This window comes from Rhea americana, unplaced genomic scaffold (genome assembly GCF_003343005.1).
Source record: "Rhea americana isolate MKP2758 unplaced genomic scaffold, rheAme1 scaffold_120, whole genome shotgun sequence".
Classification (NCBI taxonomy): Eukaryota; Metazoa; Chordata; class Aves; order Rheiformes; family Rheidae; genus Rhea; species Rhea americana.
Genome location: NW_028185262.1, coordinates 223,788 through 246,594, shown reverse-complemented (window position 1 = coordinate 246,594; position 22,807 = coordinate 223,788). Strand labels below are relative to the sequence as shown.

The window sequence follows — 22,807 nt, the reverse complement described above, 5'->3', positions numbered from 1 at the left end:
GCATTCCCAGTTTAGCATCACAGTTAGCAGCAGGCCTGTTAGTACATCTCTGTGGCCCTAGAGTGAAGGTCTGGGCTTCCCTGAGAGGCAAGAGGAAGAGCCAGTCAGTCCTGTCCAGCCAGTGACTGGCAGACTGCAGAGGTGCGAGAGGAGCAAGCCAAATGGAGAACAGCCTCAGTCAAAACTCTTTTCAGATTCAGAGCTGCCAGGAAGAGGTAACTGGTTCTTAACCGTGGGGTATTCAGGACAGCACCAAAAAGCCTTCTCAGCCCTAAACAGGACCAGGAGTTAACAAGATGACTGGAGAACTCTAGCTCCAGATAATTTATTTTCCAAGTACAAATCTTCCAGTTTTCTAGTTTCTGCTTCCTTTGTTGCTTGATTTTTGTTTTTGTCCCTTTTCACTCCAGATTATAGAGGGAGAAGAGTATATATTAAAAGCATTGCATGATAGCTCATGTACTATACTAGTCTTTCCACCTCTGTCTGTGTAAAACTTGGTGCTATGGACTTTATCCTTTCTATGATATATTGTTTAAAAATTAGTCTAGAAACACTTGAGAATGTGTTAAAGCTTGTATGCCTTCATGACTATGTTTGAATCAAGTCTTCCATGCTGAATTTTTATACAGATTTACAGTGCACATTCAGCTGATCTGTAGGTCTTTTAAAAGAATCTGATACAGTGCTTTGGCACGGTGGCCGCAGGGAAAGTGATATTTCTGTGCTACCTGTTCTTGGAGATTGATATATCTAACTTGCAGATTAGCGTATTCTTTGGGAGCAGGCACCGTCTCCTGAAAAACCTGGGGGTTTTGAATCAGGATACTGTCTCCAACAGCTTATGGAAACATACTGTCCTGTCTACATACCCCCTTTGCCCAAGTACTTCTCCCAACCTCTGCATTTTCATCAAACAAAACATCGAGATGGCAGCAGCGCAGGGCTTCTATCTGAGAGAAAGGCAAAGCGTGAAATAGCCTGTGGTCTTCAATATTGAACAGAGGAATGCCCTATGGAAAATACTAAGTAGACAAAAATTCATTGTTCCTCTCTTGCAGGTCAGATGGGATGGTCATGTCTGGTGCTGACTTTCCTGCCACCTTATGCTTGCTGCTTTATCAGTCTCATTTAGTAATGAACATTTCTAATTGACTATAAATCATGAATATTTTTCAAAATGTGAATTAGAACAAGAGCTTCCAAGCATGTGCGATGTCTGGGATGTGACATTGTAGGGCAGAAGGGAATGCTGCGTTGCTGCCTCTAGCCTGTGGCTCCTCAACTACGTGTGTCTTCAGTACTCCAGGGATGGCTCTTGCACAGCTCTATTTAGTGCTGCATTTGAGAGTCCTGGGTAGCTGGGCAGATCCTGAGCTGGTTGGGGAGGTCGGTGGTCGGGGCTGTTGAGGGTGCTGTGAAGCTGCTCCTGGCTCTCTCTCATCTGCACTTGGCTTGTTCCCTTTTCTGCAGTAGTGCTGTGGGAGCCCGGGAGCTTGTGTGCTTTCTACACATTATACCCGATTCATGGAGGTCCCCAGACTTTCTGAATGACATGCTGTTTTGCTCTCTATTCTTGGCCTTATGAAAGCTTTGGTATCGGCTTGTGAAGGTGGTGGGAGAAAATGTCTGGCCACCCCAAATTGGATTGTTATCTAGCAGACCTGTGTAACCTAATTACCAGAATATTTAGCCTGTTAGTTTATAGCTGACTACTGTAACTCTTCCAGGCTTAGGTTCTAATTAATGAAAGGTTAATTGATCCCAGCTTTGTTTCTGATAATGCTTTAAAATGAGCTGAGTAATACAAGATAAAATGTACCCAAACTTGATTTGAAGGCAAACCCCAAGCAGACTGTGGTAGTGACATGCAATTTTGTTCATTTTGCTATCTCTTCTGGGTGAGAGGCAATAAGTGCTGTACGTGTGGTCCATCTGTACTGAGTGGGGATATCCGAAGCTTGAACCTGCCCCCCATATGAAGTAGAGGAAGGAAAAAATCATCTCAAATATTTGCTCATGGTTTCTCCAGAGCTCTAGGACTGGAATGGGTAGGGAGCTACTGCTGCTTGCCTGAGAAGCACGGAGGACGTGCCAGGCAGCTTCTGCAGCTGATCGATGGATACAGCTGGAGCTGGTGACTGGTTGGTTCAACTTGAGTGTGTTGCGAATCCCGTAGTATAAGCATGTTTTAAAGATGTTTGAAATTCCTTTCCTCTTCTGCTAGGTTGCGCCAAGGCCTGGCCATGTGTTCGTCCATGTACGAGTATGGCCTTTGCCTCTGGGGTGCGAGTGCGGGGTTCGGGGTTGTGGTGCTACGCCTCGTGTAATGTATGCTGGTTGCAGGAGACCTTTTCCCTCCCTTTAGGAGGGCACGGAGCCAAGTGAAAGAGGCACTTTCCTCGCTGTTTCTAGAGGAAGCTGTTGAGCATTTACTGCTCCACATTTACTGCCCTAGCTGTTATATGCTGATTTCTCCAAAGCAGGGCTCTGACTTCCCTAGCAGTCCTGGGGAGCCAAAGCTGAGAGCAGGAGGGATCCTGGCCGCATCTGGGGAGAGGTGCCTCTAATGACAGGGAGGGCAGTGTGGTTGGGAAGGCGTGCCTTGTTTGAGGTGTAGGCCGGTAAAATATGAATCATGTCTGTTTGAAGTAGTGATGAAATCCTCGATGAAGGATTTCTCTAATACCTGGCCAAATGGTCTGGTGTGCTTTAACTTTCCTTTCTCTCTAGTCGGAACGTACGGTCCTGACCTACTTTTACCAATAGCAGTTCTGTTAAACGCTGCCCAGGACTTAGCTGGATATACAGCAGGCACAGTTTATCTATCTGTTTTGTTCAGTCAGCTTCTGAGTGAGAAGTTTCCATCAAACATTTAGCAAACAGGGAAGAGCTCTTCCTGGAAGAGATGCTGTTCATGTTTTAAACCCAATTCTACCACTTCTGTGCCCAGTGGCTTAGCCTTTTGCTTCAGTTCATGAGCCTACTGAAGGTGATATTTGCTTGTTTCATTGGCGTGTTGTGCTTTAATGTTTGTGCTGTGCTGTCAAGATTCGGTTAGATGTTATCTGAATGTTAATATGATAGATAGCACCTTTAGAAACAGTCAATGAGGCTAGGTTTCTGTCTTTCTAAATACGAAATTAGGAAGGCCTAAAGTTATGTTCCTAATATCTAAAAGTAAGTAAAAGTTATAAATGTACTATAAAATGAAAGTTCAATTATAGATGTCATCCCAGACCAAACTGCAAAGCTCTGTCTAGCTCAGTGTCTTTGACAACAGCCAGAAGGAGATGCTTAATCAGTAGTGTAAGAAACAGGGAATGTGTGGTGATATTCCCTCTCTTCTTCCTTTGCTCCCAGCTTATGACCATCAGCAGTTTAAGGCCCTCCTTGACCAGGAGTCCTATCTGGTCTCTACTACATCTATTCTCCATTAATTTATATAATCTCTCTTTTAACCTGTTTGTTTCTAGTCTCCATGATGTGCTACAGCGATGATCTCTACAATTTATCTATGCAATTTAGATGTAACATATTTTACATTTAGCAAAAATGTCCTCAAACTGGCTTAGAAATGCTGTTTATAACTTTGTGGATGCTCTCTTGTTTCTGCATTGAGAGGAGATGGTGGTTAATTATTCCCTGTTTTTCATCTTTACACTATTTGTCGTGTTACAGATCCGTTGCATTTTCCCGATCTCCCTCCCAGGTTGTTTCTTTGTCCAGCTGAAGACCTAGCCTGTTCAGGCTCTCCTTACATGGAAGCTGTTCCATGCTTTTGATCATCTTTGTCCTTTTTGTCATCCCGCATCCTTTTTCAGATGTGGGAATCAGAACTGCCTGTTGCATTTGACAACATAATGGTGATTTGTTTTTCCTTTACTAATTGCTCCTAAGGTTGTATTTGCCTTTTGCCTAGTACTAGATACTGAACTAAACTACAACATTTCCAAAGCTTTCCCAAGTGATAACAACTAATCTAGATCCTGTTGTGTTTGTGTAGTTAGAATATTTTGTGTTGTGTTTTTTTGTATTTATTAACATTTAGTCATTGGGTAGTTGCTTGGGACCCTGTGATCTAGGTTGTTTTTTGTGATCTGTTCTGAATGTGATTGTGCCGAGTAAATTTATTCTTGATAAACTTTGGCATTTCTGGGCATCTTTGTAGATCATGTTATGAATACGTTGAGCAGCACAGGTTGCAGAGCAGATTTGTGGCAGAGCTCACCCATTACCTTCCTCTGGGTAGGAAACTGCTGCTTTCTACCTTTGCTTTCATGTCTTTTAACTGCTTATTCAATATGACGTGACAATAACTCTTAATTCCATGAATTCAATTTTTTTTTAAAGAGCTTTAGCTGACAGTTCTTTTTAAGTCAGTTTAGTTCTTATTAAACAGATTAAAAACTGGCTTTTGGTTCTCAACTGGAAATGGGAAGTCTGCTCTTGGAATTCCCTGGCTACTACAAGGATTTCTCTGCTCCAATATTAGTCTTTGTCTTGATCAACAGTTGGGTTCCTGAACTTTTGCAGACAAAGCTGTTGTTAGGGTGGTGATAGATTTATGTAAACTTGCGTGGAAAGTAGAGATTTGTTCAGCAGAGTGAATGGGATGGGTAACTTTAAGTGAGCTCAGCTTTCCCAGAGGGATTCTAATATAGCTAAATTAAACTTATCTAGGATCTCTGAACATACTACACACTGAGGGATAGAGAACTGCATTCTTTTTTTTAATTAGCTGCCTGGAAGAATATCTGTGAGTCATGGATGATAACCAACTGCATACAAACTTGGCATGCAATGGGGCAGCTAGGAGAGTGTGAGGTTCTTGGGTGTAACTAGAGGAATGGCAGTAAAAGTGGGCAAGATAACAATTGCTTAGGGTGCAGCATTAGAGAGCCAAGGGATAGCATGTGCAGGCAAGATGCTTTAGAAGGAGGATGCTGACAAACTGGAACAGGCTCAAAGAGGAGCTACAAGAAAAAAAAAAAATTTTTTTCCTGACCAAAGAAGTTCAGACCACCTAATGTGCCTAACAAGAGGATTACACACAGATCCAATCTGCCTTAGGAGGGCCCAAAGCTGGAAGGATGTGCAACGTGAAGATTGCCTTGTGCCTATCTACTCTTGTGCTTCTCCCTAGATATCTGTGTCTATTGCTGGAGACCAGGTTTCTGAGTAGGTGGACCTGTGTCTGACTTGGAATAGCTGTTGTTGTTATCCTCCTGCCCAAGGAGGATTAAAAAGAAGGATCAGTTTCAAACTGTTTATGCAAAAAGTGACAGCTAACTAAGTTAAGATGGTGACTTCTCCAATTAATGAAACTGGAGAAAACTCTGCTTTTGCTGAAATAGCAAATAGCAAATTCAGTCAGGAGCCCATGGGCTATAGGAGAAGGAATTACTTAGTGATGTTCTTTGCCTTGGTCTATGCAGAAAGTTGGGGCAGATCATAAAGGACTCTTTAAACTCTAGATGCATAATGTGGGCAGAAAGTTATCCTTTTGCTGTATTAAGATACTAGGAAATTAACAGCTAATTGGTTTTCCTTATTTAAATCTGTAGATGCAATATAGCACTTGCTTTCACTTTTTGTGCTCAGTGCTTGGGAGGATGGTAAGGTGAAAAGAAGTCCCTCAATCTACAATTACAGAATATCTATAAAGAAAATTCCGTGTAACTGCAGAGTTTATGGTTGGTTTGTATTCCTTGTAAATGCTTATTCTGTTTGTCTTAATTCATAAAAAGCTCACAGTTTAACATTGTATTAATCATTAACTCTTCATTAGCCATTTGTACTGGAAGCTTAAACTACTGTGTTTATAACTTGCTTTAGCAGGAGCAAAATACAGGATGTAAGATATGCTAGAGCTGTTTAGGGAAAATACCTGAAGGATGTTTTGGACTTAGGATCCTCATCAGTGTCAACTTTATTTAGAAAACAGAGGTTTGTGTTTGTCTCTCCTGGTGACTGTTCTGAGCAGCAGAGCATGAAACAGGCCTAGTAGTAGTAAAAAATAAGTAAGTTGCTTTGGGGATCTTAACCGTAATGGGAATGTCGTCTTCCATAGTAGAAAACAGCAAGTCTTGTTGAGCGTTGTGATGTTTAGAAGGGAAACGAGGCTTTTGTGCACAAAACACTACTGTTGTTTTCTTCCCAGTGCTGGATGATTTGAATGTGCTGGAGCCTGAGGGTCATTGCATGGCTCAAGGAATTATGCTTTTATTTTTAAACTCATCCAGAGCGCTCTCTGAGGGCTGGTTTAGTGCATCAGGACTCTGCGTGATACGGTGGAGGTTACAGACGCAAATGCCAGGGACCTGCTTTTCCCCAGGACAATTCTGCTGCAACTGGTAGCAACTATGAAATGTAGCCTAGAAGCTGTAACATTATCTGACCCCTCCATGTTCAGAGGATAGGATGTGGCATTAAGGAAATCTAGGAGGATTGAAATAATCTTTACATGTTGATATGCTGTTAAAATGTGTCAGAGTGAGCTCTGGGTTTATTTCTTTAATAAATGAGTGAAGTCGTTCAAGGAGGATACTTGAGGTCAGAGAGGTAAAAATAGTGCGATGGAAAACACTGTCTTGTTTCAATTTCCAAGTAACAAAATAGTACCATTGCTTCTGCATTATTGGTTGTTATTTAGTTGATGTGATATAAATATTCTGTGGCAGAACTGACTAATCCTCCAGCCCTTCTGTTGTGATCCAGATTAAATAAATGAAACTCAGAAGGATCATTTTCATATTAATATTTTACAGTGTGCTAGGCAATGTTCAGAATTGTCTGGAGTGGTTTCTTTTTAAACGGAATTCATCAAAAAAATGAATATTTAAAAAAATCTTTAAGCTCTGGCAATTGCTTTCAGAATTAATTAAAAGCTACACACTTACAGTGCAATCTGTCTGTAACAGCTGTGTTGTACTCTAGCAATGAGCACAGGAACCAGAATAGTGTGGTAAATCCATAAAGGGCTCAGTAGCATAGCTTGTCGTGAAACTATCAGATTTAAATGTAGGTTATTCTTCATGTCCTCCCAGAGGGGTTATGATGGGCTTAACTGAAGAGTAAGAAAGAGGCACGGATGCCCATGCATGAGAAATAATTTGGGAAATTGAATCAAAAAAATGGGTTTTTTCCTCTCCTTTTTCAGATAAAAGGGCATAATGCTTCTAAGTTGGTACTAGTAGTCACACAGACTTATGTTCATTTCTAATGTATATGTGTGTTTATATAGCAGTAACTAGAAGTTCATCTGCTAATGGCTCTTCAGTGAAAAAAGAACAAGGAACCTATTCAGTGTTTATCCATCACTCAGAGTAACTGGAACCAGCTTGTAGAACATGTACTGTACTATTTTCAGCCTTTTCAGCTGCCTTCTGTTCTTCCAGAGCATCTTTGTGACTAGATAGTTTAGAGCTATTCCTCATGAAGATCTTCCAGGTAAGAATCTACTAAGTTACTTTTACGGGAATATTTGTAAGTGAAAGAAGAGAAATAGTTTTAGGTCAGAGCTTTGACCAGAGCAGGTTCTAGTTTTGATTATGGTCCCCTGTAATGAAGGGCTATTTGCTCTTCCATCTCTTTTCCAGTACAGATGCTCCAAAAGGTAAAATGTTTTTTCATTAGGTTCAGCTGCAGATCAAGGGTCTCAGATCTGTGTTGGTAGACCAGTGTGATGCAGAGGGTCTTGAATTCAACCAATGGTTGCACATATGAGTGTTAGTTCTGCCCTGGCACTTGTTTGCAATGGTATGTGTTGGACAGAGTGAAGCCCTCATCTCGTAGGTGTGACCACTAGTCAGAAAGCCAGTATTTCAGAATTAATGAATTCCCAAGGCATGTGCCAATTTTACTGTAAATGCTGACTAGGAAGGTTGCATTATGTAGAAGGAAGATAAGAGGTTTTTGTAAGTGGTACAGTGTAATGATGACTTGTGATCCTCAGTAATTCCCAGACCAAAGACTGCTTTCTCCATGTCAGTTTGGCTTTGTCACAGTATAGTCAGGCTCCTTCTGTTGGATGGTCAGCAGCAGCCTGTTTTGTTTCCAGACATTTTATGCTTTGAAACCAAGCTCCAGACACAGCTGCATAGCAAGCTATCATGGCATCTGCATGATGGCTGTGCAGAGGTACCAAGACAGTTGTTTGGTTAAGGAGTTCCCTGAATACAGTATTTTCTAATAAATGCAGTGAGAATACATGAAAGTATATAGACCTGCAGGTCCATCTAGAAAATTGATCTGTTGCATTTGGAGCAAGATATGTTCTACTTACTGATATAAACCAGAGGTGATTTGGTTAAGTTAAAGAGCTCCATCCTGACAGTCTATGTGCAGCTACTTACGGGCTTTATAAATATCTTTCGTTATGCTTCAGAGATAACATCCCTGTGATGAGGACTTCTGTCCAACCCTACCACACACTCCCTCACCACCTTGGCAGGAGATGATCCAAGGCCAGTTGAGGGCTGTTTGTGAATTTGGGTGACGCAGAGTGCACCAGTAGCAGTGAGAGCAGAAAACACTAAATGTCTATTATCAGTGCAAACAAAAGCCTTACTGTGTGCAAGTAACCTAAACATAGCTAGGGCTGATATGATGTGAATCAGTGCCTGTATGCTTGGAGGGAAAGCTGCCAATGTAGTGCTGAAATTCCTGCATATGGGTGTATCCTGACAGTGCTACCTACTTACCTACAATAAATGTGTTAAGTGGAGCTTTTTCAGAGCTTCACAAAGCCTATATTTAGTAGCTGATTGTAATACCTTCTATTTGCTGAATTTCAGAGGTAAAATAATCCTCTCAACTGCCCTTTTGGTAGGGCAAAGATACCTGTTTTCCTGACAAAGGAGCTGGAAAAGAGGCTGTTGTGGCACTTTTCTACAATAGCAATGATATAAGAGATGGATCTGGAGTCTTGCAGTTACTGTTTTCACCATTACTACTATGTCTTCTGTACACTGTGTGCTGGGTGTTGTACAGAACAAGTGGAAGATGCAGTTTGTGTGGTGAGGAGTTTGTGATCTGAAGTCCTGCAGTGAAAGCCATGGTAGTTTGTGATCTGAAGTCCTGCAGTGAAAGCCATGGTAGTCTTCTCTTGAAATGCAGCAGACCTGTTTCCCATCTCTGTGCTCTTAAGTGCTTCTGAGCTAATAGCACTTTGAGCTTTCTGAGAAGATCCATGAGGGCTGAGGCTGCAGGATGAAGCTAACAGTAGCTTCAGCTACAAAATAAGCACCACCCCTGAGGAGCTGAGTTGTTGTGCTCCTGCACAACTGGGTAACAGGGCGGTTCTGGAGGATGCTGGGACAATCCTCCTGCTGGGGAATGGGGAATCACAGATCTGTCGAGCCCTTGGCCCAGCTTGACAGCTGTGGAGCTTTACCATGTCTGCTTCATGATGGGGATGAAGGTAAGGGACTAGTTTCAGAGGCGCATTGCACTCACTTCTCCATTCAGGTAAGGTCCTTCCAATAGTAGATTATGAGTACTTGCAGCTGATACACTTTTTCTGTAAGGAATTAATAATCAAAATGTCACACACACTACCACATTTCCAGCTTGCTGTGGGGTACTCTAGGCTGTTCTCAGCTGTGCCATGGCTTGAGTGGATCACAGCTGCATCTGAGAGGGATTGGTCCAAGGCTCCTCCAGAGAGGAGCAAACCAGGTCTGGCACTTCCCCAGGTTTGTCTAATGCCCACCCTGTCTTTGCCTGCATTTGAGTCATGGGATAGGAAAGGAGTGGAGCATTTCCCTGCTGAGCAGATCTGTTTATATTGCCTTTTATAGTACAAAGAGAGGTGCTGGGGAGAGATGGGTGACAGCAAGGAGCCTTTCCCCCCCAGGGACCAGCTTGGCGGTGTGCACAGGTGATGGGAGGTGGCTGGTGGCCTGGTGGCTTCAGCGAGTTGGCTGGAGGCAACGCTGCCCAGTTCTCTGGAGGCCTCATTCTGGCATCAAGGCAGAGCAGTCCTGCTTCAGGTGGGCCTTGTTCGGGGGCAATGATGGCATGGAAAGATCTCATTTGAAACACTAGTGCCAGAGCCTTAGACCCAAAGAAGGACACTGATAGACAAACACAGGACAAGAAAGAAGAAAGAACAGTATTAATTAAGCATGGTAGTTTCTTGAAATACTAATTTCACTCTAAGTCATATGCAGACCAGAGGGGATACTTGTTTTCTCAAAGTGGGAGCCTGCCTATGATTTATTTAAATAATGGTCCTGCAGGGTGTGTTTGTCTTGGACAATAGTTTGTTTGTTTTACTGTGGTGTTACTCATTAACAATGTATACGATGTACTGGGTGCTGTGGGATGTGGTCCTCTTCTGGAGTGCTTACAATACAGCATCACATGAAAGAGTTGTAGAGAAGTCTGGTTAAATGTAACTCACTTCTGAAGGCGTAAGAATAGCAATGAACTTGAGCTGCAGTGTTTGAACAACCCTTTGTCACAGTATAGATAGGACCTTCCTCTTTAAGTTGCATCCCTGGATTGATGCATTTGTCTGCTTTGGAACTGTTTCATCAACAAATTTAGTACAGGTCTTAGACTTACAAGGTGAAGACCAGCTCTCACCAGTACCTCTCAGCAACCTCTGAGACACACCCCCAGAAACATCACTTGTATTCCAGCTCCTCCTGAAGATGCTGTGGCTGTCATCTTGATGCCAAGGTGATTGAGCAAAGCCTCTGATACTCCTATAGGCTTCTTTCTATTGGTGTTTCTAAGAATGTCCTGTGTTGGCTCTTTGAGTTTAGTTCTCTGCTTTCTATAGTTATCTATGTCCTCTTTACCCATCTCTCATAAGAGTACTATTGAAGGAGTTTAATCTTCAGGCCTGGTTTCAGAGGAGTTGTAATAACTTTTTTTCTCTTGCAGAGTGTTTACCATGCCTCTGGGAACATTCCTCCTTCCTATGCTCTGTTTCTTGGGAGCAGCGATTCCAAGGGGACTGCAATATGTCACGTTTTCACGCAATACTACAAAATTCCTCCATTTGTCTATGGACCTGGAGTCTGGGACCATTTATTTGGGGGCTACCAACTTTCTTTTTCAGTTGACATCTGACTTGCTGATGAAAAATGTGGTTCAGACTGGGCCAGTTCTGGACAGTAAAGATTGCCTCCCTCCGGTTTCAAAGCTGGAGTGTCCTCAAGCACACTACACTGACAATCACAACAAGCTGCTGCTGGTGAACGCAGCACAGGAGGAGCTCATTGTGTGTGGCAGTGTGCACCAGGGGATCTGTGAGAAAAGGAGCCTTGTGTCCATTGACCATGTTCTCTTCCGACCAGAGAGCCCTGGTGATACCCAGTATGTTGCTGCCAACGATCCCAATATCACCACCGTGGGACTTGTAGCCTACTCAAAGGATGAGGTCCCTTTGCTGTTTGTGGGACGAGGGTACACTAGTCGAGGAGTTGGAGGAGGGATCCCACCCATCACTACCAGAAATCTCAGGGCTCATGGAGGAGATGTTCAAGCAACTGACTCTCATTCCATCTTCTCCTATGAAGAAACAGCAAAGCTGGCTGTGGGCCGGCTCTCTGAGTACAACCATCACTTCATTAAATCCTTCACTTACCGCTCAAGTGTCTATTTCCTGTTTTACCGTCGGGACCTCAAGTCTCAGTCACGGGAGTACAAGACCTACATCTCACGAATCTGCCTGGATGACTCTCATTATTACTCATATGTGGAGCTACCTCTGCTCTGCCAGAGCAAAGCCAACACATATAGCCTTCTGCAGGCAGCCTATGTCACCCGGCCGGGAAAAGGCCTGGCCCGGGAGCAGTTTGGCACTGAGGGAGAAGTGCTGTTTGCAGCCTTCTCTGCCTGGCAGGCTTCTTCTGGCAAACTGAGTGAGGAGTCTGCGCTCTGCGTCTACGCAATGGAGGAGGTAGATCGCCTGACGAACTGGACTAGGGACGTTTGCTACATGAGAGATGGGAAGTCAGAAGAAGGGAGAGAAGTGGCTTATATTGAATACGATGTCAGTTCCAACTGTGTCCAGCTGCCAGCGGTAAGTGGTTTTACACCTTTGCCAGGGTAAAGAGGAATCTGTAGCATGTTCTTGTGCTGCTTTGTGTTCCTGGAGTGAGCTCGTTTCCCGCAGATGTATGATGAATCTTCTGGGGTTGTAGAGCCTCTGGGCTCAGGCTGTGTTTCTCAGTTACTGCAGCAAAGTGATGCAAGAACCAATGCTTCCCGTTTTGAAGTGTGATCTGTCTCATTGCTGCTGCAGCAGCTCTCCATCCTGCCTGGGCAGACTTGCTAGCAGAGGATGATGCACTGCATGTGGCCATGCAGAAGGGCGTCTGGCATGACCTGGCCCTAGGGTCTGCCTTGTGGAAATACCAGGCAAGAACATTGAAGTTGTCATTTAAGTTGTTCTTAATCAGTATCTTCATGTCTTGGTGTGTGCTGTAGTGGAGCAGAGGCAGGTACTTGTGTATTGGGGAGGGGAATTGAGGTTGTGTGAATTAAAGGTTTGCCCAGTCCCTGTAACTTACAGGTGAGTCACACCTTCCTACAGCTTCCTACAGAGACACTCAGAACTGAAAGTAGCGCACAAGCAAAAGCAAGTGTGTCAACAAAATCCCTTTCTATCAGACTGTATTTGTGCCCAAAGGTGACTTGTTCCTGACCTGGCTCCTCTTTGTCTCCAGAGCTATAAGCAGTGATAATCCTCTTTATAGGCATAACTTTAATTTCTATGGCAAAGGCATGATGGGATGTTGCAGAATAAAAAGGTGAACTAAAGTGACTGCAATCCTGAATCCCTATGGCTTGTTAGCTGTGTTGGCTGGTGCCGTGATATCAGACACGGTGACAGTAACATAGAGCAGCAGTGTTGTCTGAGGCAATGCTGGAGGCAGTGTCCCCACAGGAGGCTGTTACTCTGAGTAGCTTGTTTTCACCTAAGGCCTTGCTAGCCCTTAGCAGAACAGCATGTTATCATGTGCCTGCTTTTTACAGAACGGGCTGTCCAGATAACTTGGCCTTCCCAGCCTTGTGCCACAAATAGTCAAGTGGTACTGCAGAACTTAGGAAATCTCTGGAACTGGATGTGTGGTCCAAAAGCAGGTTTAAAATTGCAGTTTTTTCTTTCAGTAGCTAGAGCTGACTGTAGGCTACTTGTGGGACAACCCAAGGGTAAAGGAGCAGACTTGGAGCAGGAAGAATGTAAGGTCCAGAGTATATAAGATCTGGGAAACAAGAGACCTTGCAGGTTTATGTGCCACTTTCACTGTGGTTCCTCATCATGTGCCACATGTCTTCTGTGGGACAGCATGGAAGGAATTGTCACAGGTGACTTTAGAACAGCTTGGAGGAGTTAAATGCCAAGTGGACAGCTTAGAAAATCCTGCATTCAAAATGGAGAGTCCCGCTGGGATTTGATCCAGTGGAGAAGTGGGTGCAGCGGGTGGAAGAAAAAGGCTGGTCTTTGCTATCTAAGTCCTGGCGCGCTCTTCCAGGGCCCCAGCTGCACAGTTTCATAGAATCATAGACTCAGTAAGGTTGGAAAGGACCTCTGGAGATCATCCAGTCCAACCTCCCTGCTCAGCAGGGTCACCTAGAGCATATTAGAGAGGGTTGCACCAGGCAGGTTTTGAATATCTCTAGAGAAGGAGACTCCACAGCCTCTCTGGGCAACCTGTTCCAGTGCTCCATCGCTCTCACAGGGAAGAAATCCCCCCTCACGGTCAGGCGGAACTTCCTGTGCTTCAATTTCTGCCCATTGCCTCTTGTCCTGTCACACGGGACAACTGAAAAGAGTTTGTCCCCGTCCCCTTGACACCCTCCCTTCGGATACTTATCCACATTGATCAGATCCCCCCTCAGTCTTCTCTTCCCCAGGCTGAAGAGGCCCAGCTCTCACAGCCGTTCCTCAGAGGGCAGGTGCTCCAGCCCTCTGATCATCTTCACAGCCCTACGCTGGACTCTCTGCAGTAGCTCCATGTCTCTCTTGTACTGGGGAGCCCAGAACTGGATGCAGTACTGGAGATGAGGCCTCCCCAGGGCTGAGTAGAGGGGCAGGATCACCTCCCTCCACCTGCTGGCAACACTCTTCCTAATGCACCCCAGGATACCGTTGGCCTTCTTGGCCACAAGGGCACACTGCTGGCTCAGGGTCAGCTTGTCATCCACCAGCACTGCCAGGTCCTTCTCTGCAGAGCTGCTCTCCAGCAGGTCAGCCCCCAGCTTGTACTGGTGCATGGAGTTATTTTTCCCTAGGTGCAGGACTCTGCACTTGCCCTTGTTGAATCTCATGAGGTTCTTCTCCACCCAACTCTCCAGCCTGCCCAGGTCTCTCTGAAGGGCAGCACAGCCCTCAGGTGTGTCAGCCACTCTCCCAGCTTGGTTTCATCAGCAAATTTGCTGAGGAGGCACTCTGTCCCCTCATTCAGGTCATTGATTAAGAAGTTGAACAGGATGGGACCCAGTACTGAGCCCTGGGGGACACCACTAGCCACAGGCCTCCAACTGGATTCCACGCCACTGATAACTCTGAGCTCTGCCTTTCATCCTCTCTAGGAGGATGTTATGGGGGACAGTGTCAAAAGCCTTGCTGAAGTCAAGGTACACAATGTCCACTGCTCTCCCCTCATCTACCCAGCCAGTCACTCCATCATAGAAGGCCATTAGATTGGTTAAACAGGATTTTCCCTTGATGAAGCCATGCTGGCTACTCCTGATCACCTTTTCCTCCATATGTCTGGAGATGACATCCAGAATGAGCTGTTCCATCACCTTATCAGGGATGGAGGTGAGGCTGACCAGCCTATAGTTGCCTGGGTCCTGCTTCTTGCCCTTTTTGAAGACAGGAGTGACACTGGCTTTCTTCCAGTCCTCAGGCACCTCTCCGGTTCTCCAGGACTTTTCAAAGATGATGGAGAGCCTGGCAGCAACATCCACCAGCTCCCTCAGTACCCGTGGGTGCATCCCATCCAGGCCCATGGATTTGTGGATGTCTAGCCTGCCCAGAAGGTCTCTAATCCTATCCTCCTCAACCAAAGGAAGGTCTTCCCTTCTCCAGACTTTCTCCCTCATGTCCAGGTTCTGGGATTCCTGGGGGCTGCCCTTAGCAGTGAAGACTGAAGCAAAGAAGGCATTCAGTAATCTGCCTTCTCCGTATCCCTTGTCACCAGGGCCCCTGCCCCATTCAGTAGCAGACCCACATTTTCCCCAGTCCTCCTCTTGCTGCTGATGTATTTGAAGAAGCCGTTTGGCACTAGGGGACTGATTAAACCACCTTATTAACAAGCGTGTCCAATGATATGTAAATGTCCCAGCAAAACTTTATCCTTGGGCTTTCAGTACATGGTAGCGGTTGTCGCTAAGATTGTCTCTAACAACACGTAAGGGCCGGTGCCAGCTCGGGCCTGCTCCATTCAGCGCTGGGTGGAAGCGGCTGTCAATGAACGTTTTATGCAGGAGCAGTTTTAACTCTCGGTTTCAATGGTGGCAGCTTGTGCTCTATGCAGGAATAATGCAGATGAATTTCACGTTTTTCTGCTTCCAAACCAGCCTGTGCACAAGGTATGCCCTTTTTCCCTAGTTAGCCCTTGCTTCTATTTTTAGCCCATCAGGTTTTACGCATCACTACAGTTTCAGCTAGGAAAAATACTTGTTTTTATGTGAATTTCAGGATAGGTTCATTTGTTCCAGAGTGTTGGAAGTCTGAAAGCATGCAGAATTTTCCACTGATCTTTGGATGCAGGAGACTATATAGATGCTGTTAGTGTCTTGATAATTATAAGTATGAAACAGGATTTTTGCAAGGCTTGAGAAGGCAATTTATCTTCTCAGGATATAGTTTTCCAAATATGTGGCTTGCACTTTTGCGCCAAGCTCCTAGCTGTCATCTTGTATAGATATAGATTTATCTCTTTGGATCCTGTCCCCATCGTTTCATCTGTGAACTGTAAGAAGAGCACATCGGGATTTGCGCCAGGAGCTAGAGCCTCCAAGCCTGCTGCATTGCAGGAGGGGACTGGATGATCCCTGAAGTGTTTTTTCCACCTCATTGCCAAGATGCTATTCACTTAAAACGATTCAGACAGTTTATATGTGGATTTATATAAACACTTTATACAATCACTCTGGGTTTAATCCTGGAACAGAACAAATTTCACCCTTGATTGTGGTTAACTGCCATGCATGCAGTCCCTGCGGGGCCGGGGGCCGCTGCTGGGAAAACTTATGCAGGTCACTTTGTCATGCACTAGCTGGAAGTTAGGTGTGAAGTGACTTGGCCTTGGCATCACACATACATAGGCAACAACAGTTCTGAGCATATTTAGGATACAACTATTCCCACCTCATATCCATTTTTTTTAAGCAAACATTGGAAAATTGGCATCAGTAGTGAGGTCATTAGGCCCCAGTGTTTGTCTGAATTGATACAAAAGTTGCAAAAGACTGTTACAATTTCATTCAAGGTAAAGGCTTGGGTTTTTTGAATATGGAAATTCAACAGCAACCCACTTGCCATTGAAATTTACAGGAACTGGACAGCTGGAGAAATAGGAATTTTTAACTGGGAAAGCCCAAAGGAGCTTGGAAGAACCTTAAGAATGAAGAGAGAGAGCTGATGAGAAAAATATCAAATCTGTCATTCAGAATGAATCATAGACTCATAGAATGGTAAGGCTGGAAGGGACCTCTGGAGATCATCTAGTCCGACCCTCAGCATAGCCCATACGGGGATTGAACCGGCAGCCTTGGCATTAGCAGCACCACACTCTAACCAACTGAGCTAAACCTGCCCCCTTAATGAATGCCAGGTTAGAGGACGGTAGAAACTCTTAAGAACTGCTAGAAGTGTAACCTGCTCTGAGACGTGAATTTAGAGCCTTGCACCTAGTGCATAGTAAATTAGCTGAATTAGTATTTGAAAGGAAAGCAAAACACCAGAAAGAAAGTAGTAGTAGTCTGGCATGGTTTCTTCAATGGAAATATCGTGTTGCCCCCTCCTTACCTGTTACAATAGCAGTAAATCTGAGAAGAGAGGTGAGTAGGTTAAATATATTTTACCATGGAATTTCCATAGACTTTGTCAAAAGCTCCTGGTAATTAATAGTTTCTCCAGTGGGCTGCTATGTGGGGAAAAAAAAAAAGAGAAATGGGAGGAAAGCAGTGAAAAGGCTCAGGTTTTGCACTGGGGGGAGCAGGCGGATGCCTCGAGAATTCCACGTCGTGGGTGTTATCGCCGGCCGCCGACAAGGGAGGACGGCCCGCCTGGTGCAGACGGTACCGCGCGCCGCGGTGCCGGCAACGGGACGTCGGGGACGGCAGACGGAAAGACTGTCTCGCCTTGCTCCGGGAATCTCCATTTAACCACCTCGCCCGAGGGCGAAAGGGGAACTGTAGCCGACGTGAACTGCTCGGTTAATGACCTGCTCCATGCGCAGCTTCATAAAAGTGATCAGTAACGGGCTGGAGAGGAGGGTGCAAATGCTAGCCGTGGTGGAAATCAATAGTTTGTACAAACAACGCTGTCTGAAGATGAGCCATTAATTAATAGAAATGTTGTTTGTAGTTGTTGAATGAACAATACCTCATTGAGCCTTCAAAGGGGTACTGTAAAATTAGATTGGATACAGAACAAAGTGTTAAGACTATAAAGCAATGGAGAAACTATCCTAGACAAAATTGGATATGTTGTTTGGGAGGGKGGGGGGGAACAGTATAGTGAAATATCTTCTCTCCAGACATGCAAATAGTAAATCAGTTAGCGGCTTTTATTCTCTTTTCTTTAAAATTCAATAAGTAAATGTTTGGTGGGATTGGAAGGTATCTAACTGGAACGGAAAGATAAGTGTTTTCACACAGTCCTTTATACACTGTGTAATTAATTTTCAGATATCTAACAAAGCTCTGAAGAATTGTGGTGATGTGCAGAAAAGACTTTTATGTGTGTGTGTGACCTCACTCTAGGCCTGTGCACTTTGCTTTTTAAGGTGTAATTTGTAAGCTGTGTTCCAATCTGTGCTTATACGTGCTTTGGGGTTCTGCTTCAGAACTCACGTTTGCAAGTGGTATGATAGCACAGTGTAAACACGGGTAATAGTTGGAGGTGATGTTTGTGGCTGGGTAGTTGGTTCCATTTTGCACTGGAAGCAGAAATTCTCATCTCCTTTTTGGCTGGTTTGTTCTGAAAAATGGAGTGAATTTTCTCTAAACCCATTACTTGAGGGTCTGGTAGTGTAATAGAGTTTAGATGCATTTCATTACTGGTATGTGTGTTACGCTGAAAGGACTTGGCTGAAATGCCTGCAGGGTCCTTTAAGGCTACAAACAGCCAATGTAACTAAACTAATAATTAAAAGTTGTTTTTTCTGTTCATATTTCAAAACCCCAGAGGTGTTCAAAGCTGAATTCTCTGTTTAGGCACCTCTTTGAGGAATTTGACTGGAAGAAGACGATGATAAAGGTTGAAGGTGCTAATGTTACTTGTATCTTCTTTTGTCCTGGTCTCCCTGTTTTTCTCCTCAATGAAGGACACCCTGTATGCATACCCCTGTGGCTCTGACCACACTCCCAGCCCTATGGCCAGCCGGATACCCCTGGTTGCAGCTCCTCTCCTGGAGAAGAGAGAAGCCCGTCTGACAGCTGTGGCAGTGAATGTGGAAGATGGCCACACTATTGCTTTTCTGGGAGACAGCAGAGGGAGACTGCACAAGGTATGAGCTGGATGCCACAAGAACCAGCAGGTAAAACTAGCTAGGGATGTTCAGGTGAAGGGAAAAGGCAATTTCTCGTGCCCCTCGATCCCTTAAGCAATCAGGTCCCTACTAAAGATCATTGCTATCAGATGGCTGCTTCTCAGGCTGTCTGTACATGAATGCTCAAAGCATCATGCTGCCCTTGGTTACATCTGCGCCGAGCTACGGGTCAGGACTACTGTATCATACTTCTGCTCCTGCTCTGATACTCTGCCTGTGTACCAGCATGACTCTGTCTCTTGCAGGCATACTTAGGAGCAACGGGAGATACCAGTATATATGCTTCTTTAGCTATACAGTTAAACAGCATGGTGAGTGGAGACCTGCTATTTGACCAGTTGCAGAAGCACCTCTTCGTCATGACCCAGTCAATGGTAAGAGCAATAAAATCTCTTCTACAGCGAAATAAAAGCATTTGTGGCCCAGTCGACTTGCTGAAGGTGGTGGAAGAGGCAGAGAAACAGTGCCTATAGCTAGACTTGTGCTGGTTGGCACCTGCCTGCCATTCTGGCATACTGATAGGGGACTGGTCTTCTGCAAAAGCTGTATGAAGTGTGGGAGAAGTCTTGTTACCTTAAACCATGGCCTATTTGCACATGGCTGTCAGTGTTGTATCAGTGATGGTGGAGGAATGTGAACTGCAGGTTACAAAAGGCTGCTCCACTGAGGTGGAAGGAAGTGAGCACAAATCCCTGGGTTCTCTGTGTTGAGCAGGGACTGTTTAGGTGGCAGTGCGTCTCCACCTGAGCAGAGGAATATGAGCCTCCTAAGTTCACAAGTGATATGACTAGTTTTGGGTTTGCAGCAGACTGTAAAGAGAAAAGGGAGGTTTTGTGTAATTAAAACTGTGGCATATCTCCTGTCCTTAATCAGTTAGAAGATTAAGCTGTTCTTCTGTAGGCACATAACCTATGGAAAGCAGAAATGTGTGGGAAGTATCTTGAGTTAGCAGAGGTGTGCTTTTACCAGGTAGATAATAACAGTCTTGAAGATGAAATCAAGATATATAAGGAACCATGTTAGGCATCTTTCCATTATCTTCTCCTGCCTTGTGTAGTTCTCTGTCTGGTGGCAGGAGGATTGCTGAAACTTTTGGGATACTGATATCTGCAGAGTAGAAAATCCAGCTATAGATACCCTATTTAAGAGGATTTATATAATGCTCAAATCAGCTACTTGAGCTAGAAAGAAGAGAGTTCTCCTAGCAAAGGAAAAGTAGGCTCTGAGTTACTCCATGTGTGAAGGAAAGAGCAAACTACAAATGAGAGCATACCAGAAAAGGACTGCTTCCTTTCATCCCCCTGTGTGCATTTTGTGGGATTCAGAAATTCTGTAACACTTCAAAGGAGGAGTTAAAATCTGTGAGTGGAAGAAGATTAGGGAAATCTGAAATATATCCGTAAGAGTAATTGTTCTGTCAATAAAGAATGCAAATAACAAGATGTATTTAGCAAAAGTATTGGGTTAGGGATTAGAAGATGATAATTTAAAGTAACTGGCAGTGTTGCACCTGATTAAAGAAGGGGCAAGAGACTGAAATCTGCAAGGCAGGGGCTAGGGGGATGTTGACAGAGCACAGCAGAAGTGTTCTGCAAGTCAGACTTACCCCTGGAAAGCAGGAGGTTATTCTTCCGCATCGATCAAAGCCCGTTGGTCTAATTTCTGTCAAATGATAGTCCTGCCGAATAAGAATTGGGCAACAGAGAAGATGCACTCAGAGGCCTAAGCCAGAGCTACCGTATCCAGCTTCAGTCACCTGCTGTCAACAGAGATGATCTGCCGTGACAGAGTCCAGACGAGCAGAAGTGTGAACAGTGGAGGCCTGAAAAACAGGGAAGACTGAAAGAACTAGTATCCCTAAGTCTAAGGGAGAAGGAAGGAAAAAGGGGGAGGCAAGTGATAACAGAGAAAAGGAAGGAAGTAACCCTTCTCCAGCATGCTAGTGAGTAAGACACGGAGTTGTGGTTCAGACTGCAAGTAGGGAGATCTAGACAAGGAAATAAGGAAGAACTCCAAATGATTAGGATAGAGACACGTGAATTGCCTGGGTAGCTTATGACTTTTTCCATTCTAGGAAAATTTCTGGAATAGATACACTAATATGAATAACATACCTAGCAGATTTTTGCCTTGAGGAATGAAATAGATTAAATGGAGAGATCCTTTTCAGATTTATTTTTTGTAATATTGCAAGCCCTTGAAGTAAAGGGTTAATATAATCCTGTAGCAATGTATGAAGGAAAAATGGAGAGGCATGATACAACGGTTTCTTTCGTGAGCTTTTTGCTAGATCTGAAATCAATTCTGGAGTCCTTCTTTAAAATGGATGTTACAATTCTAGCTCTTTCAGGGAAAGAATGCTTTAAAACAATTAATGGTTTGGAAAAAAACACATCGTAATGAGAAATTTGAGAAGCTCAACCTTGTAACCTTGTTTGCCCAAGAGAGGGTTCAGAGGTGTGGTGTGTATGCAGTCAGAGAGACAGAGACTGCTATTCTTTAAAGTGTAGTTTTTAATCACTAAATAAGTTTTTTTTCACGAAAGTCAAGGGTAACCTATGTTATAGCAATGCCTTTGTTTTAGATTTGCCTCCATGCCTCTGTAGAAACTGATGTTTAAGTGCTTTTCATCAACAGTGAAACAGCCATTCAGATAGGCTCTGGAAATTTGTTCATTTTTTCTTCTAGTTCTAAGCAGTATTGGGAATTAAGACAGTTGTAGTGAGCATCAGGTTAATGAACTTAGCTGGCCAGAAGTCACAGAACTGGAACTTTTTGTGTGCTGTTCTTACTGATTTCTTTTTCTGTTAGGTGGTAAAGGTTCCCATATTGGAGTGTTCTCTGTACTCGGATTGTGAATCCTGTCTGACACTGAAAGATCCTTACTGTGGCTGGTGCGTCCTTCAGGGACGGTAAGACAGACTGGTTACTTGCAAGGTTTTTGGAGGGATGGTGCTTAGGGAATGTCTACTCTCTTTCATTTCTGTATGTATATCTCTATATATGTCTGTGTGTCTGGAGATAGTTTATTTGTAGCTGCTTTATGTGATATGCTTGGTCTATGGATTCACTTTCTCTAAGTTACCATTCTTCCACCTGCCTCCCTAAAGCATCACCACCACCAACCACAGCTGCACTTCTTTTTGCAGCACAGAGGGTATCTTTCTGTTGCTTTTTGGGTCTTTGGTCACCGCTCACCGTGTTTCTCCACAGTGGATTTCTGCCTGTTTTCAGTGTGGCTGCAGCTTGAACTGCCTCATTTCAAATACAGCGAAACTATCTTGGCTGTTCTGCCGATGTCACTTTCTTATTTAGCATGCTGCTTCACTTCTTACTCACCGATCTTGCTTAATAAGACATGGTTTATTCCAGTGCGTGTGTCTGCTCGCTGACTGTGTCTCCTAGAGGGATGCCATAGGAACTAGTTGATAGCCCTTGAGGCCCAGTGAGTGCCTATTCATCTGTAGGTACTGGTAACAGTTTATCCTGTTAGGGATGGTGATGGGAGGCTGGGACTTCTGTGGCTTGTGCAGTAGGCTCCCTGACCCTCCAGCAAGGTTTATGAAAGCCAGTGTCCACTTGAAAGCCAGAGAAAGTGTGTCCTGTTTAGGCTGCACAGACCTCTCATAGGACTTCCTGCTATTTCTCTGTAGGTGCAGCCGTCGCTCTGAGTGCTTGCGATCCAGAGTGAGCGAGCAGTGGCTGTGGAGCTTTAACTCTACACAGCAGTGCCTGTCCATTCAGTCACTAACTCCAGCCAATATCAGCAGAGAGGAAAAGAGAAATGTGAGTAATGATGATTCTCCTGTGATGATGCTCAGGCATGTAGAAGGCCCTTTGCAAGCTCTGAGGGGTCACAAGTCCTCCTGTTGCTTTCAGTGGTATATTGAACCACTAAGCCTTCAAGCACATGTTCTATCTTGCATAAGGAGCTTACATGACTTGACTCTCCCAGGAGATAATTTCATTGTTGTTCATCTGAAGCTATGAGTCCTTGTCTGCAAATAGGAAGTTATTAAGTATTTTGCACTATTTGGATGCTTGGGTGGGATCTGTCC

At 44.3% G+C, this 22,807-nt stretch overlaps 1 protein-coding gene across 1 annotated transcript in view; it reads left to right on the top strand.

Moving 5' to 3' along the window:
* The window catches only part of PLXNB1 (plexin B1), a 68,935-nt gene that overhangs the window by 10,623 nt on the left and 35,505 nt on the right, over positions 1-22,807 (top strand). Inside the window, exons 3-8 of the mRNA XM_085323948.1 lie at positions 7,247-7,452; positions 10,897-12,040; positions 18,525-18,707; positions 18,995-19,123; positions 21,561-21,661; positions 22,403-22,535. Of these exons, the coding sequence (XP_085180074.1) occupies positions 10,907-12,040; positions 18,525-18,707; positions 18,995-19,123; positions 21,561-21,661; positions 22,403-22,535 (1,680 nt within the window). The 5' untranslated portion in view covers positions 7,247-7,452; positions 10,897-10,906. The remainder of the gene's footprint in view (positions 1-7,246; positions 7,453-10,896; positions 12,041-18,524; positions 18,708-18,994; positions 19,124-21,560; positions 21,662-22,402; positions 22,536-22,807) is intronic.